General features: G+C 42.8%; 1 protein-coding gene across 3 annotated transcripts in view; it reads left to right on the top strand.

The window, feature by feature from the left end:
• Positions 1-2,338: 2,338 nt before the first annotated feature.
• TUT4 (terminal uridylyl transferase 4) overlaps positions 2,339-16,452 on the top strand; it is a 45,348-nt gene continuing 31,234 nt past the window's right edge. For all 3 annotated transcript variants that reach the window (XM_059477884.1, XM_059477883.1, XM_059477882.1), the window contains exons 1-3: positions 2,339-2,442; positions 11,287-11,960; positions 13,625-13,788. In XM_059477884.1, coding sequence (XP_059333867.1) covers positions 11,399-11,960; positions 13,625-13,788 — 726 coding nt within the window. In that variant the 5' untranslated portion in view covers positions 2,339-2,442; positions 11,287-11,398. The remainder of the gene's footprint in view (positions 2,443-11,286; positions 11,961-13,624; positions 13,789-16,452) is intronic.

The raw sequence follows: 16,452 nt of genomic DNA, 5'->3' as shown, positions 1-16,452 counted from the left end.
TTCCTGGATACTTTCCTGGCTGTACTATTGACCAAGCTGACAGTCAAGTTTTATTTCCTCATTTTATAAGTAAATTATCTAAGAAGATTTAGAGTTTCTTCCGAAATATCTGGAGAAAGAGAACAGGTTTTTTCAATTTAAAAAGATTTTTAAAACCTAGTAAATTCTAAAAATAATCTTTAAAAAATTGATCATCAGCATAATGTGGATTTTTTTTTGTCAGAAAATAAAAAACAAATCTACAATACACATGTACATTTTTGAGGAATAATATTTTAGTTGCTTGGTTATAGGACTAAAAATGAGGCCACATACTGCAATGTAAAAAGCAAGTTTTGCTCTAGAGAGGGACTTTATAAAATCTAATTCCTGCAGCTTTATGATTATCATCTCTGATTTCTAGATAAAATTTAGTCACTTTCAGAGTCATATTTTCTCCTGCAAATTGAGCCCAGAATCTGAAAATTTTTGATCACTGGCACTGATGATTTATTCTTTAAATAATGGCCCGCTGGCAGTAGAACTCTGCTTCCTCTTTTAGTGCCATGTTTCTATATTGCTCCCTGCCATAAAATATTCTTTAACATCAGCAAAGAAGGAGGCATTGTTCCTGAACACAGAGATAGAGACTATGTCAAAGGCTGTTGGCTTTGTACTGGTGCATGTTTTCTGAGCCAAACTGCTCTACCAGTTCATATTAAAGGCTATCCAACTATTTGAAGGAAATATGCCAATCAGGTTTGCAAACTGGCGTGTGTTTGCTCACTAGCATGTCTCAATGTTGATCTAGGAGAACTGTATCCAGCAGCAAGTATAATCTAGCTACTTCTGCAATTTACTCTTTGGCCTACTAAACCTAATAGAAATCTTTGTCAAATAAATTGGAATAGGCTGGAACCACCACCCAGTTAACCTCAGTTGTCCCCAGGGCAGCACTGCTGTTTCTGTTGCTGCTGTCCTGGACTGGCCTATGTACCTAAAGGTGAATCCCATGAGCAATACCCTGAGCTACCCAGTCCTAATTTTGTAAAGTGTGAACTTCAAGTGAACCGAAAGAAAAAAAAATACAGGTTACCTCTAAGGATTGTGCTGACTTCACAATACATTCAGAAGTATGTCTTGTCAGTATTACAGAATCCTGTATTACAGATTTTGCAACTTTTGTGTGCCTACACAGACTCCCTGAGGTAGTGTTTCTAACACTACTATTCATATTACTTTTAATAGTTTCCTTTGAATCCCTTTTGTAGTTCAACACTGATCTTTTAGTGCCTTATTTTCCTGGAAAGGCCTCCTTAGCCTGGGCTAGGAAGTGCCAACAACACGACATTTCACCGCCAAAAAGGGGTAGTACTGGATCACAGAGGGATTTGCCTCAGACAAGCACTTGCCAGCGCCTTTAGGTCACCGTCCAGCACTGCCAAGAGCCGGCAGGCTGGCTCTTCTCCCCCGAGACCTGCGGCTCTGCCAGCAGACACGCTGGCCAAGCCACTGTCCCTGGCTGCTGCCGGGGCCACCTGCACAGCCACGGTCAGGGAGCCTGGAGTCATTTCCCCAGGTGACCGGAGCACAGCCGCTCTTCTCCGAGCACAGGAGGAGGGGGAGAAGCCCTGGGGGAGCAGGGATCAATGTCCGGGCTCCAGCGAGCCCTACCCTGCTCCACAGGCCTGGGCAGCGGATGCCTTCATCGCTCTCCTGACGGGAGAGTGTACTGAGGAGGGGCCGGCCCCTTCTGCCGCGCTTGCAGGGACAGGACCAGAGGAGATGGCTCTACGCTGAGACACGGGAGATTCAGATTAGATACTAAGAAAAAAAATTGTGCCCCGTGAGGGTGGTCAGGCAGTGAATAGGTTGCCCTATGGTGTCACCATCCGTGAGGGTGTTTGGGAGGCGTCTGGAGCTGGCGCTGGGTGCTGTGGGTATAGCGGCTGTGGGGATACTGTACGGGGTGCACGGTTGGACTGGGGGATCTTAAAGGTCTCTTCCAACCGTGCTGATTCTATGCAGAAGAAGAGGCCTGGGAAGAGAAACAAGGGGAAAAACTAGGATGGCTGTTGGGGGTAATTAAGAAGAAAAAATATGCTGCTTATTCCCTCATCCCCGCCTGCCGCTGTGGCACTGAGGGAGAAAGGCCCTGAACGCCGGGGAGACGGGAAGGGGGGGCGAGTCGCCCCCTCAGCAAAGGGGGCGTTCTGAGGCACGGGGGGCTCCCCGGCAGGGCCGGGGAGGTGCGGGCACCGTGCCCGGCTCGGTCCCAGCTGCCGCCGCCGCCGCCCCGCAGCGCCGCCGCCCTCGGGGCGCTCCCGCCCGCCTTCGCCCCACAATGCACCGCGCCGCTGACATGGCGGCCGGGCCGGACTGAGCCGCCGCCGTCGGGGCCTGCAGCAGCCGCAGCCGGGCATGGCGGGGGCGCCGCGCCGGCTCCGCTAGCGCCGCACACAGGTACCGGGGCCCGGGGGCTCTCCGCGTCCGGGGGCGGCGGCCTGGGGGGAGGCGGGCTCAGGGGGTCCTGTCCGCGCCGGCGCCCCCCGCCCCAGCCCTGCCCCGCCTCGACGGCCCGCCGCGGCCTCGGGCCCCGCGCCCGGGCGGGGGAAGCGCCTGGTCCGCGGCGCGGGGGCCGCCGCAAGGTCAGCGGGGGGCCGGGGACGCATCCGGGCCGGAGCCGGTGCGTGCGGTTTGTTGTTCGTACGCCCCGTGGAATTAAATAATGCGGGGGGAGAGGGCACCGCAGCCGGCGAGGCCCGCGGAGAATGCCCCGTGTGCGGGGCTGCCCTCGAGAGCCGTGCCCGCTCCGCCGCGAGAGGTTCTCCTTGCCGTGGATTACGATCTGCCTGGAGTGACACCCAGGCATCCCTTCGCCTACGTGGTTGTGCTCTTTTGTTGGCTTATTTTGTATACAAATACAGCTGAACGACTTTGCTGCTTTTGCAGTATGTTGCAATTTGCCAGTTGGCTGAATGTGTCATATTACCTGAGGCCTCCTGGCTTTTAGGGTTGTTTCTGGGTATATCAAAGGAAGATGAGCTCATAACACACAGAGAAACAATGCAATCGCATTTAAGCTAAGGTAAAGATTAGTACATTAAAAAGATAGTTGTATTTAAGTATGGATCTAATAATTTTTTTATATCCATGCCACCTCCACGTCACTTGGCTTTCTGAGGACTGTGCCCTGGTTTTAGGTGTCGTTGCATTTGCTTGAAAATAGAGGATACATGTGTATGGTTTTGGCTTGTGCTCCCAGTTTCAGTGGTTGCTTTTTGGATAGTCTGACCCCAGGTAGTTATGACATAATTATTTCCGTGACAAGAAAAGTAAGCTAGCCATGGAGCTATGACTTAATTACAGTACCTGGCAGAAGATGCTATATTAGGAGTAAGAGGTCTCTTTTACAAATACCAATTTTGCAATGAGCTTTTTTTAATAATTTTTCTGCTTAACTTTAGTGTAAACATTCATAAAATTAATTTTGTGGTAAAATTACCTTTTCCCAAGAGATATATTGGGATGTACTCCCAGAAGATAGACACAGAGGGATCAGAAAGTTCCTCCTGTGTTCTGTTCTTGCACAGAGGACAGCTGGGACTTCCTTTTCATACCTCAGCTTGACGTGCTCAATGCCCCGGGACACCTGCACTGTGCAGGGCATTTATCCAGTTCTTCCTCTGAAGGGAATTGCTGCAGTGGGGAGAAAGAAAGGGGGACAGGATTTCCCTGTCTTGTGCTTGAAAGCAAGATATTCCTGAGGAGCTCCTCTTAACTGTCTTGTGGCTCTGCTTGTCAGTCATGCTTCAGGATTGATACCATAAGGCAGTCTGACTGCCTGAGAGTATGTTCTGTGTTCAGTCCTGGCTTTTTAAACTTTACAAAGCATTTCTACTACAATAAGTTTATTTTTGTCTCTATCTTAGTGAAATAATGCAATACTGGTACTGACTTGTATTGAGAACCCAGAGAAAGAAGGATCCTGCAGTTTGCTTAGTGGATTAATTTGCACAATGGAAGCAATCCAGTGAAAGTCAACATTTCTCGTGCTTTTGGCACATTAACACTATTTTGATATTGCTTGATAAATCATTTAACTTAGAAATACAAAAGACCTAAATTTTGTAACAGTGTCCATGAATTTATTTTTTACTCTTTTTTTTTTTTTTTTCACAGAAATGCATGCATACATGCATGTATACTCATACTGTATCCTTGGTTTGTAATTTTGATTCTAAGGTTTCAGCAGTCTTTGGAAAAAACCCAATTTATCAGATGTTCTTAGATTTTATTTTCATTTCTGTTGATGCATGAAATACTGCTGCCAGCAAGAAGTAACTTTCAGATTTTAGTTTTCAGTGTCAGCAAAGCTTGACACAGGAGTCTGGAATCAGTTTTGTGTTACAAACGATTGTGACTCAGTCCGCTGAGCGTGGCTGTGTTCTTGACAGCTTTCCTGGAGTTGTGATTTTCAGCGTGTTTCTTCCAGTAGGGAAAGTGCTGGATGCTGGTGAAGAGGCACAAGGGTATGGTAGAAGATCTGTTTGCTTTCCCCGTGGTTTGTGAACTGGTTTGCAGCTGGTATGGAGCAGTTCAAAGACCATCCCTTCCTCAAGGATTCCAGTTTGAGTGATGGGCTGGTTCACTGTTGTTTAAATACAAGATCCAGATAAACTTCTGTGCCACAATACATACTGCGTATTGTCATTTAGCATAGCACTGAGCATAAGTGGAAGGTTAAGATCAAGGTGAAAAAATTAGTTTCAGTGTGTGGCTGCCATTTAAGCCAGTTTTATGATCATCTGAGGCCTCTGGAAGTCTCTGAAAGGCTCTAAACCAGTGCAGTGCTGTGTTGTGCTCCCCCAGCCTCCTCGTGGGTCCTTGGGCTGATGTGTGTGTTTGGGTTTGAAGTTCGAGCTCCCTCGTATCAGTTCCTGCTCTGCTCCCACATGAATGGTGCGGCACTTGGGGAGACTTGGGGCGGGTGCTGCCCCTCTTCAGGGTTCGCTGCACTTGGGTCTGAGGTGTAAAGAACTGCTGCAGTAAAACAGAGCATCAGAACCAAAATGTGCAAAAGCATGAGGAGCCTCTATGGAATAGAGAGGTGGGGGAGACTGTTAGTGTGGCTGAGAAGGACAGCTGTGCCGAGCTTGGCACGGGAGGCAGCAGCAGTAGTAGGGTCAGAAAGAGGTACCCAGTTCTTGGTGTTGGGTGACGTTAGTTTTTCTCACCTTCCCAGTGAGTCATACAGTGCTGTAGAAAAAACAGTGAGTCAATGCAGAGTAGTCTGTAACAAGCATATCCCTTATGGATCTCCCATCCAGCATATTTTGCTCACTCCAAAATTTAATTGTAAGATATTTGCACATACCTGTGTTACTAAGTTTTGTATCAGCCAAAGCCTTTCTTGTTACTTCATTTATTCGGCAGTACTTCTCTAAATCAGATATCATCTTGTTACAGTGTTATGTATTTTCTACATATGTATATATACATAGTTATATATCTAATGATTACTCCTTAGATGTTTTCAATCTTCCACATAATAAATACAGCATCAGAGCTTCCTGTCTTCACTGAGCCCAGAGTGCCAGTTTTGTTGCACCCTTGATTTGTGCATTAAAGTTTATGTACGCTGTGCTGACTTCCTTCTGGGTAGATTTTGGCAGTATTATCCTTACCAGGATAAATTCTATAGCCTGTAGTAAGAGGGAGTTCTGGAACACTGTGTAGCACTTATGTTTGTTACTAAGAATATCGATGGGTTTAGTGCTGGTGGAGTCTGAAGCGCTTTAGTGGCCAGTAATCTCTGATAGTTTTAGTTTTAAGTACTTTGGAAAAACATCAAGCATGAATAGTAGGTTGTACTGAGTTATGTCTATTTCATCATGAATCAAACATAAATGTGTGATAATTTTTTTAAAACTATTGACAAAGAACATGGGAGAGGTTTGTAGGAGTTCTCAGACAGAAAAATGGGCCTAAGACCCAGAAAAGACCCCCCCCACCCCAGCACATTAGGGCTGTCCGTAGACATCACCTGTGCTGCACTCTGAGCAGAGTGCAGAAGACAACCTTTCCTATTGTTCCTGACTGTGGCTATAACCTTTGTTTGCAGAATTTCCTTTTATTTTTGTTGAGGAAGTTCAGCTGGGCTATATTGGTAGTGAGGCGAGGGGGGCTCTGAGGGTAATCACCCCACTTAGTGTTGGAAGGCTGGCTGGGAGATTTGAGCTTAAGGACAATCATAATGGGAGAGATAAAAGCAGGTCTTGGATAAAATACAAGTCTCCATATCTCAAAGGAGGGAATGCTTTATAGAAACAGGGTGATAACACTTATGTTTGTAGTACTTTTTGTGTTTATATTTTATCTAGTACTCCCCAGGGAAACAAAACTTAAAAGCCTGTCATCTTTCCCTTTAGTTGCCTTTCTACACTGTAGTACCTACTTTTGGGCATTTCAGCCAGTTGGGACCACATTTTAGAACATATTTGAAGTAATGGCAAAGGGTCATTGAGTTTTGGTCTGTTTTCTGGAATAATTATGCCTCAACAGAGGAGAGGTCTCTGCTGAGGGGGAAGCAGGAGGAAGTTCCATTTCCTTGTAGGGAGTAGCTACAAATCAGACAGGGCTCCAGCACGTCTGCTCTGCTTGCCCAAGGGGCTGTGATAGAGAGTGTGACAGAGGAGCACAAAGTGAACGTCTAGGAAACCAGGTGGAGTCAGTTCTGCTGTTAATGAAATTATTAAAAAAAGCTTTGCAAAAGAACAACTCAGAAGGCAAGAGCTCACTGTTTAACTTGGCCTTCATCTTTGAAGAGGCCCTGTTATGTCAGATTCTGACTCTAAATGTATGTGTTTGAGGGAGTTGAATACAGTGGAACAACTTGAGAGGAAGAAGTGGTAGAAGAGGTAGAAATATCTTCTTGAAAGTTTTTTGGTGGTTTTCTTTTCCCCCCTGTTTGGAAGTAAGCCGTAGTCTGATTCTTTGCAATTCAAATGCAGAGTTTTCTAATGCTTGTCTGTAAAGTGGAGGAAACAAAAGAAACTGGCAAAAATGAAAGTGAAACATTCTTATGTCTTCATTTTGTGAGCTGAAAATGAATTCTAGCCAAAGCTGATTTAAACGTTTTTAAATTGGTTGCTGTAGGTAGGTATAGATTTTTATACTTTTCTGAAGTTTAAGGTCAGATGGTATCTTATTTGACCTCAAGCTGTTGTATTTCAGCCAGATAATTTTCCTAAAAAGAGCCAAGAGCTAGATTTCGGAGGAGTAATTGGCACTGTACACTCAGAAAGCAGGGTAAACTGAGTCCCATGTAACACTGGGATATTGAATTATTGAAATATGCTAAACTGGTTTCAACAGGTTAATCATACCCCATTTTGCAGACACTGGTTTTGTTGCCAGCCTTACTGGGAGAAAATTCTGCTTTGATTCCAGGTCTTGCAATTTGGTATGAGCCTGAGCTTGTAAGAGGTGCCATCCAGGTTTCTACAAAGATGCCACCTCAGCACTGATTCACTTCACTCCAGTGCTTTGTTTCCAACCAACTTATTTTTTTTAGAGGCACTCCTTTCCCCATTTCCCTCTCTCCCTCTGTCATGTTGATGGCCAATATCTGACAGAGGAGGATCTTTTTGTGTCTGTCCTGGGTTCAGGAGAGGTTTCTTTTTGTTTTTCATACTGAGTTTTATTAGTTGGTTTGTTTTGCAGTTTGTTGTGAGATGGTAATTTGGTTGCTATTGAATATGTTGCAGGAGTTAAAATTATTTTTTGTTAGCTAAATTATTTCCATATTAAAGAGCAAAAGCAAAGAAAAAGAGACTCCAAAGTTCAACAACATTATTATTGCACTTGCATTTCAGATTCTGCATTCATTGTGGAACTGCTGACTTTTATTTCATACAGAGTATTGTCTTATGAAATGTCATGACCTCTCTTTATTCGTATTTCTTAGGAATAAAGACTATATATGCTTTTTAACATTATCTACTTACATTTGATTACATTCTTGATATGCAACACTATCACAGTACTCAAATCATTAGCTCGGTTCTAGTTTTTACTAGCAGTTTCTTTAGTTACTTTTTCTCATTTGATTAAAGATTATATATTCTCTTTGAATATTTAATTGAATGGATGAGATAAAATAATTTGAATAATTTTTGCAGATTTTTTTAAAACCTACTTTCAAAATTTGACAACGTGACACATAACCCCAAAACGCAGCCCCACTTCTCCTCCAATGCCGGAGTTTCACGGTAGCTTTAATCTGGAAGTGGTGCCAACAGGAGTTGTCCCCACCCTGCGAGTTGTTTGTTATTGCCAGGCGTGCTCCTCCTGCCTGGTGCCAGCTTTATGTTCGGCTGGATTGGTTTTCTGGTTTGGTGGCCGGCAGGGAGGGAAGGAGCAGCCCCGGGATGGGCAGGAGCAGCCCCGGGGAAGGAAGGAGCAGCCCCGAGGAAGGAAGGAGCAGCCCAGGGAAGGAAGGAGCAGCCCCGAGGAAGGAAGGAGCAGCCCCGGGATGGGCAGGAGCAGCCCCGGGATGGGCACGAGCAGCCCCGAGGAAGGAAGGAGCAGCCCCGGGATGGGCACGAGCAGCCCCAGGGAAGGAAGGAGCAGCCCAGGGAAGGAAGGAGCAGCCCAGGGAAGGAAGGAGCAGCCCCGGGATGGGAAGGAGCAGCCCTGGGATAGGAAGGAGCAGCCCCGGGGAGGGAAGGAGCAGCCCCGGGATGGGAAGGAGCAGCCCCGGGATGAGCAGGAGCAGCCCCAGGGAGGGAAGGAGCAGCACCAGGGAAGGAAGGAGCAGCCCCGGGATGGGAAGGAGCAGCCCCGGGATGGGAAGGAGCAGCCCCGGGATGGGAAGGAGCAGCCCTGGGATAGGAAGGAGCAGCCCCGGGGAGGGAAGGAGCAGCCCCGGGATGGGAAGGAGCAGGCCCGGGATGAGCAGGAGCAGCCCCAGGGAGGGAAGGAGCAGCCCCGGGGAAGGAAGGAGCAGGCCCAGGGAGGGAAGGAGCAGCCCCGGGGAAGGAAGGAGCAGCCCCAGGGAGGGAAGGAGCAGCCCCAGGGAAGGAAGGAGCAGCCCCAGGGAGGGAAGGAGCAGCCCCGGGATGAGCAGGAGCAGCCCCAGGGAAGGAAGGAGCAGCCCAGGGAGGGAAGGAGCAGCCCCGGGATGGGAAGGAGCAGCCCCGGGATGGGAAGGAAGGAGCAGCCGCGGGATGGGAGCAGCCCGGCGGTGGCCGTGAGGGAAGGGCGGTGCGGCTCCGGCTGGAGCCGGGGCTGCCCCGCGCTGCTTCCCCCGAGCCTGGGGCTGCCCTCGCTGTGCCCCCGGCCGCAGCTCAACGGGGAATTGCTGGGTCTTTGTTGGTTTGGGGAGTTTTTCTCCCCTCCTAAGGTTGAACAAGTAAAGCATGATTAGTTTAGAATTTGAAAGAATCATGTTGCCATTTCTCTTCTGGTTACATGAAATTAAAAACCAAACCCACCGTAGAGGTTAAAGGCCGGGAGGTGTACAGAGCTGTAGCAGCGCCCCAGTCTCTAGAGCAGAGCTTTGTACCGGTGTCAGGGACTGGAGAAACTTGAATTTAACTAACCTGGGGGGACCTGGGCTCTCCTTACCACCCTGAGGCTTCAGCAGTGCTGGTACAGCTGGGCAGGAGTTCCTGCTGCTTTTTGGTTAGAATTGCTATGGGAAAGACTGGCTACAATCCAAAGGCAAATATTATTTGATCTTTGTGACTTTTGATCTTGAAGTAAGAACCAGGTGCAATCAGTATTTAATAGAAAATAGATGCAATATTAACTGAATTGTGAGATAAAATACTTATCCATTGGAAAGAATTTACGAATGGAGATTTTTTTCTTCTTCAGTTTTTATATTTTACTAAAGAACTTGATGCTAACGGCATCTTCAGGAAAATTCTTGTGGCCTTTGTTTCTTTGATTTTTCACCTTTGAAAGATATGTATTTTCAATTATATCAATAGAGACTTAAGATAACTGTTTTTAGTACATGCTTTGTGTCCTGAAGTATTTTCTGATTTGTGTCTCATTAAAATGAGATAGTAACTGTATTATATAGCCTGAAAAAAAAAATACTGTACTTCATACTGATAATATTCAGAAAGGTTTTTTTGGTTGTTGGTTTTTGTTTTCTTAAGCCGACATTTTAATCTGATCCTTTTTTCTGGTTCTTGTTTTTAAAGTACAAAAGTATGCTGTGTACTTTTAATAGCTGTAATTCATAGACTTTTCTATTATTTTTTTTCTTCACTAAATGGTAAGGGATGGGTTCTTTAAAACCCAGAAATTTCCATGGGTCATGCATTTACCTAGCAAATATGCAGCTGGACAGGAAAGAGAATTTCTGCATGCCATATTTTGTTATAGTTTTAAAAAAATAGTTTTCTTCTTTGTCTGATGCTTCATTCTCGGAGTTTTCAATTGCTGTCTAAATGTTATTACAAAGAAAAAAAATCCATTTTCTTGTTGCAGATCTTGCCTTCATTTTCTCTATTAGTAAAACTAATTCCTTACAAACAGACCCACTTGTGCTGTACCCCCTCCCACTGGAAGCACAACCTTTGAGTTGTCTCCAACATAAATCTCAGATGATCATATACCACCTAGAGGCCTGAGGTTTAGATGAGGAAAGTTAATCTGTAGCTAAACAAAATATTTACTATTTGTGTTTTTGGTTTTTTTTAATCTTACTTAATTGCTGGCAGTTAATTTATATGAAAATAGGAGGTGCAGGTGATTGGTCAGGTTTGTTATTAACACTTTGAGCTATATCTCTAAATGCTTTTTAAAATCAGTTAATAAAATGGAGCTTGCTAGCTGGAAACTGAATTAGTTTCCTCTAGTGGCTAATTTGAGCTGTGCGTTTATTGAGTGGTACTTTTTAGATGTGTTAATTTTTTTCTTTTTTTCCCCAGTGTAGTTGCAGACATCTTGGTTCTTGTTTTTGTTCAGAAAGCCAGAAATAGGAAGGACAGAAAAAAGCAAGCTGTTGGCAGGTTTATCATTGAGTGTTTTTTAGCATGTTCTGCCATTTTTTTGTCTCTTCGTAGCCCTTGTCTTTTAAATACAAATCAAAATAATCAAAGTTTTCATGAGTTTTATTTTAATACTGAAATGTATTGTGAAAATATACTTATGCCTGTGGGAGGAATATGCTTCCTATAATAATTTATATTAACACCTTCCTTTAGAGAAGTTTATTTAATGTCCTGTCTGCATAGAGATTTATCTTTTTCCTTAGTTTTTAAAAATGTCTTCTCATTATTTCTTCAGTAGACAATCAGCTACGATCCTTGCCTGCACAGAGGATTTAAAATCAACGGCAAATTGCTGAAGAATTGCACTTCAAGCGGTCTCGAGACAGGAGAAGCAGGTCTTCACTATAATGGAAGAGGCCAAGAGCTCAAAGAATGGAAATCATGACCCAAGGAAGTCTGTCCGTCTTGTCTGTGAGGAAGGCAAAACAGTCAAAGTTACAATTAATCAAAATTATAAATATAATAGAAATGACAAATCTGTGAAGGATGTCGGGAGAAGTTCTCCAAGTGGGAATAGCAGCAGAAAAAGTAAACAAAATGATGTTTGTTCTGAAAAACAAGGAGAAAATAAATCATGCAAAGTAAATAGTTGTATTCCTGGAACTAAAGATTTGGGATCAAGTGTTCAGGATCGAAGTCATGGAAAAGGAAAAAAATTTTCTAATTTATCATCAGCAATGGAGAACGTGAAACAGACAAAATCCCAACTAGTGGGAGAAAACGCTCCAGGCTCCCATGTTTCAGGGAATGGGGTCAGTATGGAAAGCTTAACAGCTACTCAGAAAGGGAAACTGGTGCTGGAAAATCCAGTGGGAGTTCATATTTTGAAGACTACTGTTGATCAGGCTGGTGATCCTGGTAAGACTGCTGCAGATCAAAGAAAAATGGAGCATAAGCCTGATGACTTCAGTGAGTATTAGTTAACACTGCCTTATTCCATTTTCTTCTGGTGCAATGCTGACAGTCTGAAATGGGCTTTGAAATGTTTCTGTTGGTGTTATTTTTTTCACATGTACGAAGTTGCTGGTTGCATTTAGAAAGAACATGATGTTCATACGAGCATATTGCTTAGGGAACAAGAGATTATGATAATAGCTGTCCTTTTTTCTTATGCCTAAGACCTAAACATCTTTGTAAGCTACTTAATGTGCGTGGGTTTTAGGCAATTTTGTGAATATAGTGTCTTAGGAAGGGGGAACCCTTTGTAATATCATTGCCACTTAGGGAAATGCCAGTTATTACTTCTTTTCAGAAAGATCAGGGGGAAAATGGGCAAGGAAAGTTCCTATTATATGTAGAGGGGAAATATTTACTTCTTTTCTGTGACTGTTGTGCTCTTTTTGTTACTAAAAATGTTTTGAGTAGGCTTTGGCAGGTGGCTTTTTGATTTAGGGAGCTCTGGAATACCTGTCATCCATCAGTGGTTACCCTTGTGAGTGTGCACTTCTTACAGATGTTTTTCAATGTCAAAATTAAATATATTGATCAAGCTTTGTCTCACCAGGCTAATTCCATAGCTCAGAATTTGTCACACTTCTTTAGAATGCTTTTTTTCTTTAATGAAAATACTGTTTTAAGATGCCAGCCAGTGTAGACCTTCTGTTTGAAGTATTTCCCACAGCTGCAGCAGTTGCTTGTATGGAAATACAAGGAAAATAACAAAGTGTGTGGTTTTTTAGCTGTCTTAATAGTGTTTAACAGGAAAAACAAATTCAAGTGGCAGCATCCTGTGATCAGTCAGCTCTTTGTAGACCCCCATTATGTACTGTGGGGACCATCTGTCACTGAGAAACCAGGACTTGAAAACTTACTCAGCTTTGATTCCTTGCTAGTCTGGGGGCACCGATCTCATTTGAAAGGGAAGAAAAAGGAGAAGAAAAGACAAAGCACAAATAACCCTCAGTTTTGCTTATGTAAAAGCGACTGGAATAATTTGCTGTGGATGTTTGCAGAGATGAGTGGCCTGTGACCAATGCATAGGCATGTGGAGGAACTGGCCCCGTGGCACTGGGCTGAGTTTTTGGGAGCAGCAGCGTTGCAGAGCTCAGTGGGAGAGAGGTGTCACGGAGCGTTCAGGGGTGACTCCAGCAGCTTCCAGGCTCAGGGCTGGCATTGCCTGCTGCCTGCCTCTGTGGGGTCATTTGGGTGAACCTAAATCTCGGATTTACCTCCCTACAAAATGCGTTGTGTACAGTAATTTTATGCCTAATATTTATTGTTTCTTTTACAGTAGGGCATGGGGATCTTGTTTACTCCGTTCTGGACGGCAAAACCCTTTCTTGCTTTGAACAATTGAGGAAACTGTGAATTTGACTGAAACACAGAATTAATCTACCTTTTTATTTTGTGTTTTTGACAGCACTCTTAGTAGCAGATTAGTCTCTGAAGTCCTTTTAAAATACTGCTTAACTTACTGGAACAGTTTTAATGTTTAAGGTGATCTTGGGCAGTGTTTGGATAAAAAACTGGAATGTAACTCTAATTTGTGTCTGGTTCTTAGCTGCTCTGTACTCTAATTTTCACTTTTCCTCTCCTTGAATGACTCTTAAGAAAGTAACTGTTTCTTGCTTTAGGTAAAATAAAGAATTCTGAATCAACAAAAGAACATGCATTGGAAGCGGATTATTTAGAAAACACTGGTGTTATTGATGAATCTAATCTGACAGTTGAACAGCAACTAGGATTGAAACAAGCTGAAGAACGTCTGGAAAGAGATTATATCTCCCGACTTGAAAAAGTAGGTTGGGTTATTTATCAGATAAAAAAGAAAATGTGTGTCCTCTTTCATTATCATCACCATATTTCTGGTTGGGTGGTGTTTCTACTACAGCCTGCTGCCTCTGTTTCTTTCTTCTTAATAATGAGTCACTTTCTGATCTAAACTAGTGTCTCCACTATTTGGCTAGTTGTTCATCCTGGCAGATTATATGGATTAGAAACTTTGTGTTCCTTTCGTGGCACATGTAGCCTTTGCAGAACAATTTTAATTTTCTAGATCTGAACGTTTACAATTCCAGTATTTAAATAAGATTTTATCTTATAAGGTTTAAGTCTGGTTGTCTGGAAACTGAGAATGCAGGACTAAAAAGAACCTTGAGCTTTCTTTAGTGTCTCTCACCAGTCTCAGTTGCTATATTGGAGATGACTGCTTAAAAATGTTCACCTAAATTGTTCTTAATATTATCTCTAGTGACACAAATGTTGAAGCCAGTGTAGGTAACCCAGAAGATTTTGTTAATATCTTATGGAAGCATTTTAATCCCTCATATGTTGTCCTAGGAAAATAACCAAAAGTTTATTTCTTCTTTTTCATAACACTGTGCACATAGGAAAATCATTCCCATTCCTGCAGTCAAACCTTCTTTAGGCTCTCTTTGTTCATTGGTCCTGAGGGTTTTTAGTTCCTGGTTCATTCTTGTTGCTTTTCTCTTGACACCCATTGTGTAAGTGGTTCAAAATTGGACATGCAATTCCAGCTGAAGTCTTACATACAAAGAGGAAAGCTGACTTCATCTCTCTGAAATATGGCATTTTCATTTAGGATCTCTGCTTTTTCAGCAGCAGTAGAATATTGGCTTAAAGTTGGACCAGCAATGATTCCCATGGCCTTTCCTTAAGAATTGGTCCATCAGGTGTTCCCAGCCCTTTATGTTTTGCAGTTGATAATACCTAAGGAATGATACTTTGCTGTGATATTATTTAGTTGGGGGTTATTTATTCAATTTCTTTAACTTTTTTGATATCTGAATTTTTGTCATTTTACATTTTTTGTATCCTCTTCCAAGTCAGTATCTTTTACATTTATAGTCAGCACACTTTCTGTTTCATTTCCTACCTCTTCAACAAAAGTGTGGATATTTCTGCCCCCACAGGGACCCCTGCTGAAGAACACTTGGCACATGCTTCTAGGTAGGAGTGCTCTGAGGACAGTTCTCTCAGTTCTCTCAGCAGTTTTGCTCCCACCTTACTGTTCTTTATTTAGGTAGTGTTTATGGTCTCCTTCTGAGACTGATACTATGACAAGTGACAAAGACTGTAAAATTCAAATACAATGTCTGCTGCTGCTGCTTCTTGAAGAGCTGTGACTGATCTTTAAAAAAGCAACCCTAAGATTGGGTTAGTGCAATTGTTTGCAGCAGATCAGGTTGTCACCTCTGACCTGTTTTTTCCCTATGTGCTTATTAAAAATTGATTACAGTATTTTTCTGAATGCTAATTCTGACTGGTGTCTAATTCCTTGGTTCATCTTATTTAGCCCTTTAAAGATATTCTTAAGTTTCTCTTTCCTGATGATCTGGAACCTTCCCATTCTCTGTGAGTTCTTTAAAATACAGTTGGCTCTTATAGATTAGCTCCTTGAGTATCCAAGGACAAATTTCATGAGACCTGGCTTATTAGGATGCATCTATCTTACACAAGTAGTGGTCTGTAACTTTTCTGTCTTGTTATTTTGAGTTTTTGCCATTTTCATTGGATTAAAGCATAATTAGATGACTTGAAAAGTCTTCACAATAAAGGCAAAATATAAGTTATTACATGATTCAGCCTTCCTGGCAACATCTATTAGCATAATACTGCAGACCAATATTGTAAAGAAACACAAAACTTTTCAGAAATACTTTTACTGCTGATACTCACTTTATTATAAAAGAATGGTAAAATATTTTTTATCTATTTCAATCATCAGACATCAAATACTTGAATCTTCCCATGTCACCAGGTGTAACTGTCTGTAGGTTGTTTTCCAAATGGATGTTTAATTTCATTTTACTAGGTACCTGTCTTAGAGAAAATAGGGTTAAAAAAATTGGTAATTAAAGCAATATTTTAAATTTCAATTTACTCTGTAGCTGGGGAGTATCAGACTGGTTTTTTTCCAAAAGCAAAAGGTCAAACTCAGTAAGTGGTAAATGGAAAAACTTGCCCAAATTTAACAGTGGTTTAGGTCTTCATGTGGTAAGTCAAATTTGTTTAACTGATCTGTGATCCACCTCAGTGTTTTAAAATGGTGTTCATTCATTGTTGTGTCACTGTTTAAACATCTGGTGTTTTAAGTATACTTTTTGGGTTTAGTAAATATAGATGTGTTAGAATTAGGACGAAAATGTGAAAGTAGTTTTTTTTCTCACCCAGCTATTGGAAAAGTCTAACAGATCTGGAGAAAATCTAAATTGTTTTTTTTTAACCCTTTTGTTTCTGTAGTGAGCTTTTCAAAAGGTTTCCCATCTCTGTAGCTGTGATCTGTTAGAGCAAGAAGATAAAATTGCAGGATGAGACAGATAAAGTGAAGTATTTGGGAACCGCCCCTTCTCTTGCAGAGCCCTCTCTGCCTTTGAGTCCAGCAGGTCTTAATGGTTTCCTGGCTGAATAAACTCCATGGTATCCCCTCATGGACCCTGGG

Source organism: Ammospiza nelsoni, chromosome 9 (genome assembly GCF_027579445.1).
Source record: "Ammospiza nelsoni isolate bAmmNel1 chromosome 9, bAmmNel1.pri, whole genome shotgun sequence".
Taxonomy (NCBI): Eukaryota; Metazoa; Chordata; class Aves; order Passeriformes; family Passerellidae; genus Ammospiza; species Ammospiza nelsoni.
The sequence above is the reverse complement of the archived record's forward strand: the minus strand, read 5'-3'. Positions and strand labels throughout refer to the sequence as shown.